The 17089-nt window shown below is 39.2% G+C and overlaps 1 protein-coding gene across 4 annotated transcripts; it reads left to right on the top strand.

The window, feature by feature from the left end:
• Positions 1-1330: 1330 nt before the first annotated feature.
• On the top strand, positions 1331-16505 carry tlcd4a (TLC domain containing 4a). Of its 4 annotated transcripts, XM_030768925.1 has the most exons (8): positions 3097-3166; positions 3305-3330; positions 5667-5836; positions 7212-7301; positions 7468-7526; positions 7738-7832; positions 12414-12487; positions 12769-16505. In XM_030768925.1, the coding sequence occupies exons 3-8, from the start codon at positions 5682-5684 to the stop codon at positions 13082-13084; spliced, it is 789 nt and encodes a 262-aa protein (XP_030624785.1). In that variant the 5' UTR covers positions 3097-3166; positions 3305-3330; positions 5667-5681; the 3' UTR covers positions 13085-16505. The 4 variants fall into 4 exon arrangements, with proteins under 4 accessions (XP_030624783.1, XP_030624785.1, XP_030624784.1 ...); XM_030768923.1 differs by lacking the exons at positions 3097-3166; positions 3305-3330 and adding an exon at positions 1331-1607; XM_030768924.1 differs by lacking the exon at positions 3305-3330 and having other exon boundaries at positions 3101-3166.
• The last annotated feature ends 584 nt before the right edge of the window (positions 16506-17089 follow it).

Raw genomic sequence — 17089 nt, 5'->3', positions numbered from 1 at the left:
TCAATGAGTTTTATGTTAACAATGAGTAGTCATAATTTCCATTTCTCCTGGCATCAAGTTCCACATGCATATTTGAATTCAAATATTTCATCTGTTTGTCTGTTTCTTTTTTTCACTTTTGCCTTCTGTAAAATTGACATGTCCAGCACGATACTTCCCTATACTTCACTAATTCCCACTATTAATCTTACTTTAAAAATCTTAATCTATTACACAACCCGTGCTCCACATTGGGAGGGTGAGGACTTGTGAGTGCCTCTTCTAATAATTATGGAATCAGACACCCCCTCCTTTTACCTATTGGTTAACAAGTGTCTTCACAGAAATGTAGCAGCCCCCCCCCCCCACCCTTTATCACCTTGGGAGTTGATGAACTGAACTGTGATGACAGGCAGTGTTTCCTGATGAGCTGCTCCTAAAAAAAACAAAAAAACCCCAAAAAACCAAGGCTGTTTGTGCTCTTTGCAACATGCAAGACCCCAGCATAATTTTTTAAATGGATTTTCCAATTCCAGTTCTTAATCTAAACTGGAACTGATAAAGCACAGATTAATCTGTGTGTACATTTAGGATATGCATACTTTCACATCAAAATTAAAATACCATAAATACCAGCTTTTGCAGAAAAAAAATGTACACATTCTATAGGGTGATTTTGTAAGCACCCAAGTTGTAGAACTGAGGCCTAACGTTAAAAAAAAAGTATATTTCTTAAATAATCCATATTACAGTAAACATGTCACACAACTGGTTACCATTAATCAAGACACCCTGGCATACTGGTCTCTCCGGTTGGCAGAGAGTAAATCGTGGCAGCTGCAGGTTAACTAAGGACGGTCCCTGTCAGATATGTTACAGATACAAGAGGCGCTATGGTCTCGTGCGAAAGTAGACCATGGGTATTACAGCACTAAAATATTCGGGTAACTTCAGCGGGTAACTACATTGTTGCACAGTTTACAGGCTTTTCATACATTTTCGAACTTTTGTGTCGCTGAGAAGGGCCCCAAGTGTCTCTCATTTTGGTAGACAGGTGAATTCGCTCAGGTTTTCTGTCGTAATGATGCAGTCATTGAAATATTTCGCGTAAATGCAGACTACCTCCTATTTATTTATTTGGCTGTTTCATACAGAATATTTGCTCACGTTAGTGACAAAAATCATCAATGATCTGTTTATAAATTGCGTGCTCTTGTGTCTATGAACGCGCGAGTCAACTCTAGGGTGAGTGAATATCTCTTTAAGAATCGAGCTGAAATTCGATCCCCATAGGAGAAAGCGCCTTGCCCTGCAGTAACCTCCCCCATCACTGCTGTAATCGCACATCAGTTTACTAGCGCATCGCACACTATGGTCAACATGTCTTTTTCATGGCAAGAAATGAACACAGCAAAACACTGCAATATAACATAACTGGAGGGACCATGGAGATCAGCCATGTAAAATCGATTATTTCACGTATCTGTTGAACGATAGAGAAGAAATTCTTTATTTTGGGGTATGAGTATAAGCAGCAGTGGACAGAATTTGTTGGTCCATGATCATCATGTTCAAATAACCAGTTGAGAAGCTGGCAACGGATCTTATCCCTTGATGGTAGACAAGAGGTAAGGGTATACGTATGACACTTTGTTATTTGTGTGACATGAAATTTGTTTTAACATTTTCTCACATGAGAGTGTTGTTGTTTGACGATGCGATGCGAGCTGGCCTACGGGTTCCATTAGTTGTGCAGTTGGTGTGATAAACACATTACCGCTCATCGAGTAGGCTATATTTGGTTATTCTTTATGCACTACGCTGCCTTTGGCCAGTTTATGGTGGAGAAATCTTATGTTGACGGTGGCATAGCAATGCCATCGATACGCATTTGTACTCCATCTTGGCAACTTCATAGCCAAACACGCTTGCAATCTCACCGTTACACAAGCAACGTAGTCCGAGTTCTTTTTGTCAAATCATAGCACTTAATGTGTGTGATCTGAGAGTAAGTAGCCTATTCATGAAAAATGCAGGCTAATTCAGTCAAATCAACCATGAGAGTGATATTACTTGTTTCCGGAATCAGTCAGCTATCGGAAGCAGCACTGCAATCTTCGCAATTGTCCCTGACAGCGCCTTGCTGGTGAGTGAAATCGTGGTTGCCAAAATAGTTGTCAAGCACATAGCTTTAGTTAAGCGTTAAAGTTTGGCACCAGATGTAGCCACCGCGGTAAAGTGATTTAGCCACTTATCATTTGCGTTGGATCTAAGGATTGCTTGCAGCAGTGACTACTTTAATTTTCGTGAGTTAAACATGACCATGACAATTCTTTGTTCATTTCCTTTTTCCTTTTTTGGGTCTATACTAGAACCTACCATGGAGCAGATAAGGATAATTACTGGAAGAACGTATGAGGTTGTTGGCACAGTTTGATGTTTAACTAGCAAGGGTTCTGGTGAGGTAGCAACACGTTATACTTCTGTATTACTGTACCCTATTACAGCTTTAGTGCTAATATAACAGTTCCTCCCAAAGTGAAACCACGCTTGCGTATTGTTAGTTGCGTGTTCTTTAAACTTCTGTCTTGATATGCATTACGTTTAAAACATATTTGATTATCTCAACTCCCCATGGTTTGAAACTGAAACTGAAGGTACGAGTTTTAATTAACAGTAGGATAATTCAACGGTCCTGGACAACTGCCAGTTGATAAACAGGTTCTAATGTGCATCAGGCAACAGCCTAACTGAAGTAAACTAAGCTAGTATTACTGGAATGACTTTTCTGAGAAGTGCCCGAACATCTCAGTGGACGAAGCACGTATGGCGGCTTTACGTAAAGTTGTTTGTTCAGACCTAAAAGTGTCCCAATGGCAGTGTGCACGGGTTTGCTGGACCCACACAGTAAGGATTATAATCAGTTTGAGATTATGTGGGGTTTTTGTCCCCACTGTCAGGAAATGCAATCTCCATTATGTCTCAGTTGTTTCCACGTGTTGCCGTTTGACCTCAGTTGTCGCTTGCCCTTGACAGCTGGCACGTGTGCACGAGGGGGATCTTTAAATACGCTCTGCTTCATATACCCCCTGTGTTGTTTTTGTATCTGCTCCTATGCACCGTGACCACTGTGTCTTTACTGCGCTACTATGTGATGAAAAGGAAAAGTGGTATGACTAAGGAATAGGTGAGAGGCAAGAAGTGGGTTTGTTGCAGGGTATTTTGCCATCATTAGACTGTAGTTTTTATTGTTTATGTTGGTCTTGTTTGAGAAAAAAAAAAGCCAAACTTTCTTAGTTTTTTGTTGTTGTTGTTTTTTGTATAGTGTTAAACCTACATGAATATGGGCTGGTGAGTATTTGACCAAACAGTTGTTTTTTTTACTTGGAAATAGTCTGCAGTGCAGTTTAAGGCATGCAGAGGACAGGACCAAACTATCTAAGTAGTTTATCAGAGCAGCAGTAGAGCAGCGAGCAGCGATTAGCATAACTCTGTGTAACTGTTACTTGGATGTAAATTGGAGTTGGTTGTGCAGCAAAGGCCATTTGGCCCTTTACCAAGGGCCGGCGCAGTCAAATCAGACCATATGCAAATGGCCCAGTGCGACAGATCGCTCAGTGGAGCACTGGGAGCACGCACTGCAGTGCTCTGACATACATTGTTTAGCAGGCAGCCAGAGGTAGCATCTCTGCATGTCTGTGCATTGTAGGTTCAGAAGACTGTCTATTAATGAGGTTTGTTAGGACAGAGCGGGACTTAAGAGGTTATGTTTACAACCTAATGTAAATTTGTTTTGGACTGTTGGTTCCTTTTTTCTCTCTCACTCTCTCTCTCTCTCTCTGCTGGTTGTTTTCCTTTGTTTTGTTTTATCCTCTGCCCAGTGAGATAGAAACTGGCATGTGAAAGAAGCAACAGTGCTATCACCTTCTTCCAGAGCAGAGTGGCTTTATGCACTTGGCACTCTGTGTTCTTTGAGTATTTGTTGCCCCAGGTAGGACCATTTTTAATGTTCTCCATTAGCTTTATGTCGCCAGGAACCATTAGTTTGCAAACTAGGTCAGAAGAAAACAGCTTGGCCAACTCAGAGTATTTCAGAGAAGAGACAGGTTTGTGTGCAAAGCCTCTACTCTCTATGTAATGCAGTGTTTGGTCTGCCTAAGTGATTGGCAGGTGAGCCAGTGGTTGGTTGGTTTGCTGCCAGTCTGCTGGGAGGAGTTATTCATCAGGCCACTGTTCTCACATCGTTGCTCTGTGTTGAGCTGAACCAGACACACTGAGTGCAGTACTTTTCTAAATGTTTTCCGACACATAAAGCCAATCAATGGGAGTTTTTTTTTAAATTTCTAGAGGTACATGTGTTAAAATGATATAATTACATGTTGACAGGAATTATGTCGTTTATTACATATACATTAATGAAAGGATAACTTTTTTGTGATTAGATTGTGTGGCAGAATGTTTAGACACAAGCCTTTGGATGTGCGGTTGAATGAAACTCAACTTTGGCATCCAGGGCAACATGAGAAATCACTACATTCTGTTCTTACTGGTTGGCATGGTGACAGCACTCTATATATGAGGCCCCTGCAAGACTGAGCTGATACTTGGTAATGTTTAGGCCAAAGGCATATCTTTGTGGATCAGTGCTTCCTGTCTGTGCATGGTTCAAAGAGTGAGAGCTAATTTTATAGACACGTGATTGAGTTGATCAGCCGTAGGGACATGAGAACTGGAGGGATGGCCTAGCAGACGCTGACTGTGTACTGTTTGTCCTCGGTGATTCTGTTTAGGAAAGAAAAAATTGAATCAGCTTGACATTTTTGTTCAGACTCTCAAGTCTGAATATAATGAAATAATAAAGACTTGAAATATTTGAAAAAAAAAAAGAAAAAGAACCATGTTTGTGTATGAATATAGTTTACTCATGCGTTGAATGTAGGAGACTATTCAAATATTCACCCTCTTGGTTCATTATTCGTGAAATAGAAGGAACTAATCCGTGAAATCCTCCTCAGTAGACTTAATTATACCCACTGTTCATGGAGAGGAAAAACACCTGGTTAAATTCTTGTAGACACTTGTTTACCAAGCTCCGACTTTTTTAGATAACTTTATAGGAAAATGCATCCAATATGAAGAGAAAGTAATACTTTAAATTTTCTTGTAAAAATCATCATTAAAAAGTATGTTTTCCAGATGCCTCTACCCACAGCCAAATGCTCTGCATTCTTATAGCCAAGTTGTTTTGGGACATGCATAACTTCTACGTAGTGCTGTACTTATATTTCAGATGTGCTCTTGAAATGTTTATCGTATCTTTTACATCATACTCAGTTGCTGCAATCTATTTCAGGCATTTGAATGACACTTTAAATAAAATCAGTGGTCATAAAGCATGTCAGAGTTGTTTATACAGTGTCCTGGCCTTCCTGTTCTGGTGACAGTGTTTACGTATATATGGGTCCATGTTTTGAGGTCAGAGTAGTTCATAACTGTATAACTTTGCCTCGGTCCCCATAGTTTGGTGGATTCAAAGGTTCTACATGTCTGTTAAACATTTACTTGGGAATTCCTCAGCAGGTGTGAGTGTTCCACCTAAAAGCACCCTCAGTAACCACACACAGTATAGATGTAATCCATGTAACGCGGTCTTTCCTCATTTGTCGTGGTCTGATTTTTTCTCCCAGTGGAGTTGGGTGGCCATGGACGCATTTAGCCAGCTGATCCTGCTCATTGCCGTGGTCAGTTTCTTCACCTTCCAGTGGTTGTTCCACAGTGTGAGCCCCTGGATGTCATCTCGGGTCAGCCCTGGCTTCTTGCGGCTTAGTCACAAACAGAAGATTGAATGGAACTCCAGGTACCGTGTGCCATGCATGCCAGCAACAGATACTGACGCTGTTGTACTGCATCTGCTCACTCTGCTGTCTGTTTTATAAATGTTTGTCCTCATTATCTGTCACGAGATTGTTCTGTTATATTAAACGGGCCTGGTCTGGTGTTACACAGACAGCTTTATCAGGAGTGGGAAACTTGTTTTCTCTTTGCATGCTTTTCTCATCCAAGCACCGACATGGTTTTAAAAGAGGGGGGGGCTTTAACTGAAGGTTTTTTGATATATGAGAACTGTGAAAGCTGTTTGTCTTTAACCTTGCTCTTAGGGAGTCATTTGCATGGCTTAATTGGTTGAACGCAACATTAGCCCATTCCAGCCACTTTTCCACAACCTTAAAGGCTATCGCGTTCCTCTAATCTTTATAAGAACTCTGACATGGCTAAAACAGCCAAAACGGTTTCACTTAGGGTTCATTTGTGTTTTGGAGCACACAGTTATATCAGCTCTCATCAAATTCTGAAACAGCTTTACAGTGGATGCTATGTACCTCATGCTTTAAGCATGTGTTGGAAGAGAAGATGTTTTCTCATGTATTGAGAGTAATTAAGAATGACAAACAGCTCTTAGTTTCCACAGATATACACTGCTTTTTGAAAAAACTGTAATGTCTTAAAATTGTCTTTTCACACCAGATGTGAAGGGTTCCTTTACCTTTCGGTTGATATTACACTGAAAATGAAGAATAAATTGCCTTATTGAAATGCATGTTTTTCCTTTCATTCTTTAAAAATAATCATTCCCTTAGTTCGATACATTATAAATTACCGTCATATCACTGTCATTCTTGATAACTAGTTCTTAGCAGCATTTGGACAACTTATCATCGCTGGGAGAATCTTGTGTGTAGGCCAGTGCTGGTTTTCATGTTGTCATGCTGTTTCACCAGAGAAATGTGTTAATACCATTCAGCTGTGTTTCCTTGGCCAGCTGTCTTAAAACACCCAGATAATGGGAGAGAACAGACTGTACCTTTCCATTCAGTTTGACTGATTTCTATCACAGTTACTTATCCTTCTAAAACCACTTTGGATCAAACTCAGACAGACAGACAGAGAAAGAGAGAGATGGCTACACATTAGACCCCAGTGGGGTTTCATTTGGCTGACCAGAATTCTGGCAAAGCCATTCAAATGTGGACAGCGCAGCACTTGATTAATTGGATCCTGTTAAGTTCCTTGGTCAGTCAAAATCGACCAGTCTGCAGACAGAGAAATAATACCTTCATCAAAAAGCATGTGTTGTGGTGTTACAACAACAAGGAACTTTACATTCACTGCTGCTCATGATGCAAATGTCAATTCGCGTTTCTGTGGATTGTCTGTTTCTTTTTTCCTTCTAGGACTGTGTCTACCTTTCATGCCTTGGTGGTTGGGGTGTTCTGCCTCTACATCCTATTCTTTGATGAGGCTGTCAATCAAGACCCTGTGTGGTGAGCACCCAGCTATCAGAGCTCTGACTGTGCATGCTGGGAAAACTCTGCTCTTTCAGAAACTGAACCTAGCTGTACCATGCTGTCAATCACTCTATGACCATATGACCCTACCCGGACCCGTTCGGTAATTCCTCTGTGTTGTCTATGTCTTTTACTTTTACAGGGGAGATCCTACACTTGTGAAGATAAACGTGAGCATAACAACAGGCTACCTCATATCTGGTGAGGGTACACTGATCACAAGATGCCTCTATTTAATAATGTGAATGTATTATGTCACATCACATTTCTGTAATCAAGATGTTTATTATCAGTGCATACTGGTTATTCCCATTACAAGGAGGCAAATCTGGGGATGGGGGCATATTTAATGGCGTGCTTAACAGTGTAAGGTGTTCTCATTCATCCTCTCTCTTGTTCTTTGTTTTCACAGATCTGCTGCTCATATTTTACTATTGGAGAGCGATAGGGGACAAGTTTTTTGTAATTCATCACTTGGCAGCATTGTATGCTTACTACTATGTACTGGTGAGTTCCCTATTGTCCAATAGCAGAATGTGCAGGCAAGATGGGAAAGAGACAACCAAGGGTGAACAGCTGTGATGATCGTCATGAAGTAACTCCTTAAGAGGTGTAAAGAGGGTGCTAAAAGCTCGGTGTTCCTGGACTAACACTCACACACACTACTAGCAGAGGCATGCACTACTAATTCAGTGTTAATTAAACAGACTGTGGAGCTTTCTGTGTAAAACCATTTAAGCTTAGCCAATTTCCTGGCAAAAGTAAGCTTGAATTGATATTGCGTTTGTTTATAGTGAAGGTAGTGGATGGTTAAATCAAGTCAGTTGTTCATTTGTGTAGTGTGGAAATTTTGTTTCTTTGTGATACAGTTACAAAAGATCGGTCTTTTGTAGGAACAGTTTGAGTTATGATGATTTATGTATATAGGCATCAATTCCTTATATTAGTTATCATAATGCCCACCTTTTGAAAGTAGGATATTCTACAATTTGTCATTAGTTATGTGATCTCTAAAGCTAGTGACCAAAAATTGAGGCAGAATTCCTAAGGCATAAGAAGTTACATTTTCAGTGTCCATGGTGATAGTTGATACTTATTTGATCACCTAGCAATATTGGAAGTTTAGGATATAACTGTCCAGAATTCCAAATCACAGCTAGCAAGCCAGTGTGCAGCAGACCTGTTGCACAATGTGGGACAACAGCAGCACCCCAGTATAAAAAGCCACCGCTGTTCACGCTTGGTTCTGTCAGTCTGTAACCCACTAAGTCGCCAGGTTCTCTAGCTGGCGACGAGGATGATGATGATGATGATGATGATGATGATATGATGGTATTTTTTGCATGGAATGCTTATCAATGGAAATGTCAAAAAACCCTCCCACCTGTCCCTTCGCCACCCACTACACATGCTTCTCTCTCATTGACCCTTCAGTAACAATAAGCACTAAGCTGAAAACTCGTGCTGAGGTCAAGCAAGCCGAGCTGTGTGCATGTTGTCAGTGCTCGGTGCTGCTTTGTCGGTGGTGGAGGGGTCTCCCGTGTGCATGATCTTTTTACCTTTCTCTCTCTCAGTCTCGTTTTCTCCTTCTCTCTCCCTCTCTCTCTCTCTGCTTTGTGCCGGAGCTGAGGTCCGCCTTTCCTTCTCTTGCTCCTCTGCATCCCTCTTTTAAAACTTGAATGCCCTGTAGCAGCTGTGGGGACTAATGACAGTGCAGGGTAAATGTAGGCAGACAGTGAGCATCGGATTCACTTATGTAGGTTTTTTCGGAATATATGGAGGGAGGCAGCCCCCCCCCCCCCCCCCCCCCCCCCCCCAATTGTTATTTTTGGGGTTAATAAATCTAGAGACTGTATTTTTTCAGCCAGTTCACATTGATAGTAATGGACAAATGCATAAATATCTTTGGCTTTGTCGTGAGATTTAGAGACCGCCTGAACACAAAAGATGCACAGAAAAGCACAATATTTTCAGTTCAGCAAATGGAGTGTATGACTACCTGCAGGGATATGTGGAAACCAAAGCATTGATGTCTTTTTTTTTTAAGATCTTTCTTGAACAAAAATGTTGAGTATGTATTCCTAAAGCTGACATAAAACGAGCCGTGTGCAGCTTATCAACTTGTATTCCATTGGTAATTAATGTTGTTTTGCTCAGCTGAAATGATGTACCCCAGTAATATGCTGAAAATAGCCACGCGCTTTATTCCGTGCGTGCTCAGCTCTTTGGCACACTGTTTTTTTGCTTTATTGTTGATTTTTTTTTTGAAGATAAGAGAAAATATCTTTCCTAAATAGCTGCAAAACGTGAATGATTAAAAAATGTTGCACGATTGGAAGAGAGGAAATAATGTCGGTCTTCCTATGTGTTTGTCTTCTTTTTCTGTCTCTCTGTATGATTTGACCTCCAGATAATTTCCACTGAGTCTCTTTTAAAGAATTCTGAAAATCCTTTGGAAGCATCAAGTAAATATTATGGTAAAAAAATAACCCCATACTGTCACTGGACACTTTCATGACTGCAGACTCAAAAATTAGCTTTACATGAAAATAATTACGCAAAACAACAGTAAAATGTTGAACGCTTGTCAGCGACACTTACATTCTGATTGGATTTGAAGTCAAGCTTTGCGTCTCACGTTGTGTCATCACTGTTTGGTACGACGGGATCTGTTGTTTTTTAAGAGTCACAGCCGTTACGTCTTGTTACTGTTTACTGTTTTACTTTCCGAAATGTTGTCAAATTTGTCACCAATATTTACAGATGCAAAAAAAACTGTACTTCAGAAGTCCAAACTTTCTATTTCTATACCTTCTATATCTTCAACTCAAGAACTAAATGTACAGCAGATTTTTTGGGGGGAAAAAAGCCATGTATTTTATATAACCTAAACTGTAACCATCTCATCATGGCTTATTTGCTAAATAGATTTTTTTTTCTTTTTAGTGAATAGTATGAAATAATTATTCTGGTTTTGACATACATAAAAAAAGAGAGCTCTTTACAAACTGCTAACACAGACAGTTAAAGGTTCAACAGTATAAACCTTAACAGTATATAAAATTCTGGTGGTTCACTCAAACTATTTTTCAATAGATATTTGATTGATTTATTTATTTTTTTAACTAAGGGCTCATGACCAACAAAAAGTTGGTCATCCTGCTGCTTACCAAAGGTTTAGTGTGTTTGTGTGTCGTGTGATTTATTCTTAGTGCATGTCAAACAAAAAAAAAAAAAAAAGACTGTTGGCGTTGCTGCTTTGTTGTTGTCGTTTTTGCTTTCAACTGTATCTGCACCTTTTTTTCTGGAAAAAAAAAATCTGTCTGTCTCGTCTCTCTGTCCTCACCTAACATGACCTTTTGAATAACGCAGTCCCACTTCTTCCAACCAGCAAAACCCTTCATGCAAAAACTACCATATATGATTAGTTGGTTAAGAAAGAAACCAGGCTTGACTGAACTAGATGGAGTCCTTCCTATCTTGTCTGCTGTTGTGCTGTTGCAGAACACTGAGCAGATATGAAGCCCAGTTACAGTATGGACTTACCAGTGCCTAGGCGTACTAGCATGCAATTGCTGGAAATTTTAAAGCTTCTGGTGTCCACTTGAACCAGATGTTTATTATCTATGCCTATACCTCAGTAAGTATACTAATACCTGATTTTCATTTCAGTTTCCAAGGTAAGTCTGCTTGAGAGCCGTTATGCTGTTCTACTTAGTAGTCTCCAACGAGGTCAAGATCAAACTCTACGTTCTCCTGCTGAGGAGATTATGTGTTTTTGTTTTTTTTGTGAGAACAATTATGGCAGATGGCATATGTATTTCAACATTCCATAAATCCCTTCCTACCTAAAAAAGTGGTCCTCAGATGAATGGACAGCGCAGTCCCTGTTATTCCTAGATACTGGTGTTGTCTCTATCAGGTTCTAGCTAAACCTAGAAGGAAAAACTTGGATTGTAGTGTTAAGCTACCTGAGGGCTGGATTTTGGATAGGAAAAGTACAATGGAATTTTGAAAAACTGGCAATGTTATTCTTGAAGCCACTGCCTCCTTACTCCAATAGTGTTATTACAATGTGCTGTAAGTGTGATGGGTGTTTGGTATTACTCAGCTGAAGTACATGAAGATTGGTCTAAGTCAGCGGTTTCTTTCATTTGCATGGCTTACCATTGCTACAGTGACCTGTGGCTGAATGTTGTCATTATGTATGGCTTTCTTTGCAAGAAACCTGATTTCTGTACAGTGCAATGACAGTTTTCATTTTATTCAATCAAGTATTTATAAATTATAAATTTATATCTCTATATAATGCTTGCTTTGGTATTTTTGAAGCTGAGGGTCACAGTAAAATCAGTAAAGAAGTTTGATAAAAAATAATGTCCAATCATGAATGAGATTGTGCTTTGAGTGGTTAGAATGGTACAGTATAGTCAGGAGAATGCTAGTAGGAAGACGTTTGTCTGATCTGCAGTTAAATCATTCTTACCATATCTGAAATGTCTCATTTTTAGTCGACAGATCTATCGCTATGTCTCTCACCATCTATTAGTAACAAGGTTTCAAACCCTTTATCCTCTTAATGTAAGCTTATTCAATTCTTTCTTGGACTACAGGTCAATTTAATCTACAATTTCTTCATTAAGAAGATGGATTTTTGTAGCTCAGTTAAGGGAGTGAGAGGAAAATTACAGAGTGAGCAGAATCAGTTAAATATGGACCAAAAGCTTCAAACAGAATGTTCCTCCTTGGGATTTGACTGTTTTTCCTTTTTTATCAGTATATAGGTACCATATTTAGAACATTAAAATTGCTGCCCATCTTAGCAGATCTCATGAGAACTTTGTACTTTTTATGGTACATGTAATACACCCCCCCCCCTAAAAATGTCACTTTCATTTGTATTTGTGCGCTCTTCAGCCTGCATCCACACACTTTTCAGTTTGGATGCGTGGGCACAGTCTACCATTCTGTTCTTTTTTGTTCTTGTTTTTTTTTTCCCCACAGTGGTTCCAAATGAAATGGAGAAACAGTTTTATCACATCCTTTGCCTGTGTCATTGTCTGTTTCTTCTTCACCTTGTTCTTCCAGGGCCAAGGACTGTTGCCTTATTTTGCTAACTTCCGTCTGCTTGCAGAGTTTTCCACCCCATGTGTCAATCAGCGGTAGGTACTCAACATCCGCATGCTAATGGAAAAATCTGACAGTTGTGTCAGGCTAAACAACAGCTGAGTGCATCTCAGTGTTGAAGCTGATCAAAAAAATGTATTTTGATTTACTTTTCCAAGGTTTAGCTGGATCTCCCAAGCATGCATGTATCAGTAACCTTGATATTAGGGTGGGTTGGTGTTCTGCGTTCTTTTTGTGACCGAAGGCCTTCAGTCTCTCTGATGAAGGTAGTTTTATGCTCTGTTATGTCATTGTGCTCAAAATGTGTGTTTTTCAGCTGGTTCTTTGAAGTGTTAGGTTACCCCAAATCCTCCAAGCCTAACATCGCCAATGGGGTGCTCATGGCGGCTGTTTTCTTCATGGTTCGGATAGCTGTAATGCCCATCTACTACAGCCGCATGTATTCCGTCTACGGCACGGAGGCCTTCTACCATGTTTCCTTCGGGGGCCGAAGCGCCTGGATCTTCTCCAGTTTTTGCTTAGACATCATGAACATCATGTGGATGCACAAGATTGCTCGCGGTTGCTACAAGGTGTTGCGCTCCAGTAGACAGCTTAAAGCCGAGACCCAGGAAAATGGAAAGACTGACTAAGCATGAAACGTCTTTTTATTTATTTATTTTGTTGTGGGGCAGGAAGGAAGGAAGGAGCAGAAGCTTTGAAGAAGCCTCTTGCTCTGTGCACTAAATTATTTTTTTTTTTTCTTGCCTGACTGTGCGTGCTTCAACTCTCAGAATGGTCACATGATGTACTATGGTCTGACGGTGACATATTCAGACTGTTCACCCCAGATTCGGTTCTCCTTTTGAGAGCTGAAGCGTCGAGAGGGAACTGGACGTTACTTGACCAGAGGATGGCAAAACACCCCTGAGCAATACTTTTAGTGCATGGCCAACACTTTTATTGCATTTTATCATGAATTACAAATAACCTCCACTTACGTAAAAACTCTGAATGCCCCGTGTTTACTCATGCTTCTGTCAATACAGTACACCTGAAGTGCAAATGTTGATGCTTAGTTCAAAGACACTTGCTTAAGAACATGGATTTTTATTTTAATAAAGTTTCTTTTTTTTAATTATGTTCAGGTTGACTGAACACCACACAATGGTTTTTAATTTAACTTTGAAGGGAGTGCTCAGATGAAAGCTCTCAATCAATTTAACTGTTTTTCTCTGAAAAAAAAAAGTGCCAGGATCCTGTTATTCATTCATCAGACAAGTAAACCACAGATCATCAGTGGACTGTCCAGTTTGTTTTTGCTGAGGTTAAGCCAGGGCAGTGTTGACTGTGTGAGAGGAACCATTCTCTCAGCTGAGCTACGTCAGGAATGATGGTCTGATTTTAAGCAAGTCCTGAAGAGGACCCCAAAATGCCAGCAGCCCACAAAGCCTGCTCAGGGTGGTCTGAGTCAGGAAAAGGTTAAGCTGTGAAATCTGCATGAAATCACAAATTTTATCTATGAACATAATATCTCTCCGTCTGGGGCTGGTCTAGCCATAGAATTTATATTTCATATAGCTGACAGGTGAATTGCACTTTGCTGACATACGCAGTAGGTCATGTCATATTGTTTGCCTGCTTGGCAACGTGGATGACATTGTAAGGGAAATTACTGAATGTCCTTTTTTTAGTAACTGCAAAGTTCTTACATGTGATACTCTGTGGGTAATGTTAGCTGGTATCTGACAGTTTTCTCACTTTGTTTGCTATATTTCAACAAAAAGACCAAAACAATTTAATTTTCAGTTTCTGGTTTCAAATCTCTCTTTTTTTCTTGCTATCTCACACACATGCGCGCACACAAACACACACGCACACACACACACACATACACACACACATCAACTATTTGACGGTAAATCTTTTCCCCAGTGCAGTATCCTCAGTGTGCTCTTTGTACAGTCAATAAGTGCATGCTGCAATGTTGTTCTCCGAATGTTTGCATTGTAGATAGAAATCTTATTGGACATGCAGAAATAGTTCAATTAATTTTCTGTAGTGTGTATCTGATGAATATTAAACACTTGAATGACTATAGTCCTGGGAGGGCGATTTAAAAGGATATGAAAATGTTCTAGAAATATGGAGGTTACCCAGTAGTGATTGTTCTTAATGAGCCTACGTAGTGGTCTGAAGGGGTCATTGGTTTTGGGAACCTTTTGCATCATACGTTATTTATTTAAACCAGTAAAGCACTGGAGCAGCATGTCAATGTTTGTACCTACATATTTATTCTTTTAAAGGAAATGTATGATGTATGGCTAAAAGGTGTTTGTGATGTATCTATATAGTAGATATATACAGATATACACAGAAAGAATTAAAACTACAGAAACGACTATTGCGACCAATTATGAATGCGTTGTCCGTCACTTTATGAGAAATATTTTAGTGTAGAATCCACATAATGTATGCTCACATGCATTCAATAGCAATTCACTTATGTAGATGTTAGAGTAATGGATTCCACCCACAATATGTATTTCATTGAATGAAAAGTATTTAAAGTAGATGGAGGATTATGGGAATGGTGATGTGACGTTTTCATGGATGGTTTGTGTTAAGCTTTCTCAAACCATGTTAAAGGTTTATCTATTTTTTAATAAAGAAATGCTGTACTTGAATTTTTGCTGTAACTTATGTGTAAAATGGGCACAAACAGCATCTTGTGATGCAGTGAAACAAGATAATCTTAGTCAATTTTTGCCTTTACTTGTTTAAATTTGACATTTTTATTTGTTCTGATTGCCTTTGAAAGACATGTTTTCTTTTTTTTTTTTTCCTTTTTTTTTAGATAGGCTTTGGCATTTTGATATTGCCTGTAATGTGCAGTATTTGTGTTCAATAATATCAGATATCTTTTTTTGCATGGGTTAGGTTTGCATTTAAATTTCCCACTTCGGTGTGACTGTCATTGGTCCGCAGTTGTAAAAGTAATTTTTCTGCTGTGTTTTCCTTGTATTCTTAAATATGTAATTCATTGTTTGGGTTCACCAGCGAAGGCAAGTCTTAACATAATTTTGAACTGTGCTTACTATTAGACAAGTTTTTATTTTTGGAACAAAGACCCTCATGTGATACTAGTTTACCATATGTGTCATGTAAGCCCCACTTCTACAACAAGGTTATAGCACAACTAACTGCTAAAGGGAGGGTGAAATGTCACACTACAAATAACATGCACCATTTTAATTGGACTTTTAGGGATATGAGCAAGGTAGACAAGAAAGTCTAGTGTAATGTTTGCCACGATGTGATTTCAATTTTGATGTGCATCAGTATTTCTGTGTGCTTTATCTTTGTGTACTATCATGTTAGTGGTATTTCAGACTGACTGTCTTTGACTCTGGCATTGGAAAAAGCTTAAACTCGTCACAGATGACAGGCAGGCGCCAAAACTACTGAGTCTGTCATAACTTAAAGGGTTGCACGACTTTCCAAATCAAACATTCGAACTGAACTTTTACCTGGAATGCTTGGTCTTCAAACGTGACCTTGACATTTCACACACATCCTAATTTCACATAGATCCCTATTCTTAGTCTATTGGGTAAATGCCCGAATGTGTCTTTTTTGCCTTTGTACCATTAACATTTTGGTCCCTTCACTCGCTTAATAAAAGAGATATCTAGTTATGATCAAAATCTATTTGAAAGTTACAGCTGAAAAATTGTATCTGATAGGTTCCTCAACCATCTGTGCTCATGTTAATTTACATATGGTTTCATATTGTTGACATTCACTGTGTTATAATCTGTATGCGTCACTTTTTAATGACATGGGAAAATTATTAATTTGTGAAGGTTTACACTTGTCAGCCAAAGTTTAAGAGGGGTTTTGATGCCCAAATGCTCATGGATAAGGAAAGTTTATCTTATGTGTGAAGAGGCACTTTATTTATGAGCATCAGTTCTATTTATTCTTTGGACCTCTTTCATGTATCTGTCCTAAGTTCACACTGACATTGCAAAGCCATTTGCCTCAATAAAGCAATACATTCATTGTAAATGATCATGACTTGTTTTCTCAATACAGTATTCTCATAAATGTTATTAATGTACAGACCAGCATTTAAGCATGTAGTTAAGTTAGTTCACTTCTTAATAAATCTGAGAAAGATTAGTATAGTAATAAATTGATTGAAACTGACCATACTTAAAAGCAAACCATGATCTTACTAAAGAAACATTACGGTAACAATGACATCCTCCTGTCTTCTGATAGACCAAAACTCCAACATTGAATTTTAAGATAAAACTATTTTTAACAGAATTATTGAACCAAAAGTACAATGAGGAGCTGGCCAGGGCCTTTTCTATAGCCTGTGATGATGATTCGCTGCTGGAGCAAGTTCTCATACGCCAACAGTAAAGAGATGCATTGAACAAGGCTAAGCATATTACTAAAACTGTCCTAAAATGGACTAAACGCTTTCTCCATCAAGCTTCAAAGTGACCCCAATGTTTGCTTTCTTACAGACCAAATTATAATTTAATTATAAAGATCACGTATCAAAGGCAGTATACAAAATGTGTTCATCGTTCAGCTCAATGGCAATCATATTACCATTTCCTGTGCCTGTTCACATGATTTGT

The sequence above is a fragment of the Chanos chanos genome, chromosome 3 (genome assembly GCF_902362185.1).
Source record: "Chanos chanos chromosome 3, fChaCha1.1, whole genome shotgun sequence".
Classification (NCBI taxonomy): Eukaryota; Metazoa; Chordata; class Actinopteri; order Gonorynchiformes; family Chanidae; genus Chanos; species Chanos chanos.
This window is presented reverse-complemented; position numbering and strand designations above follow the sequence as displayed.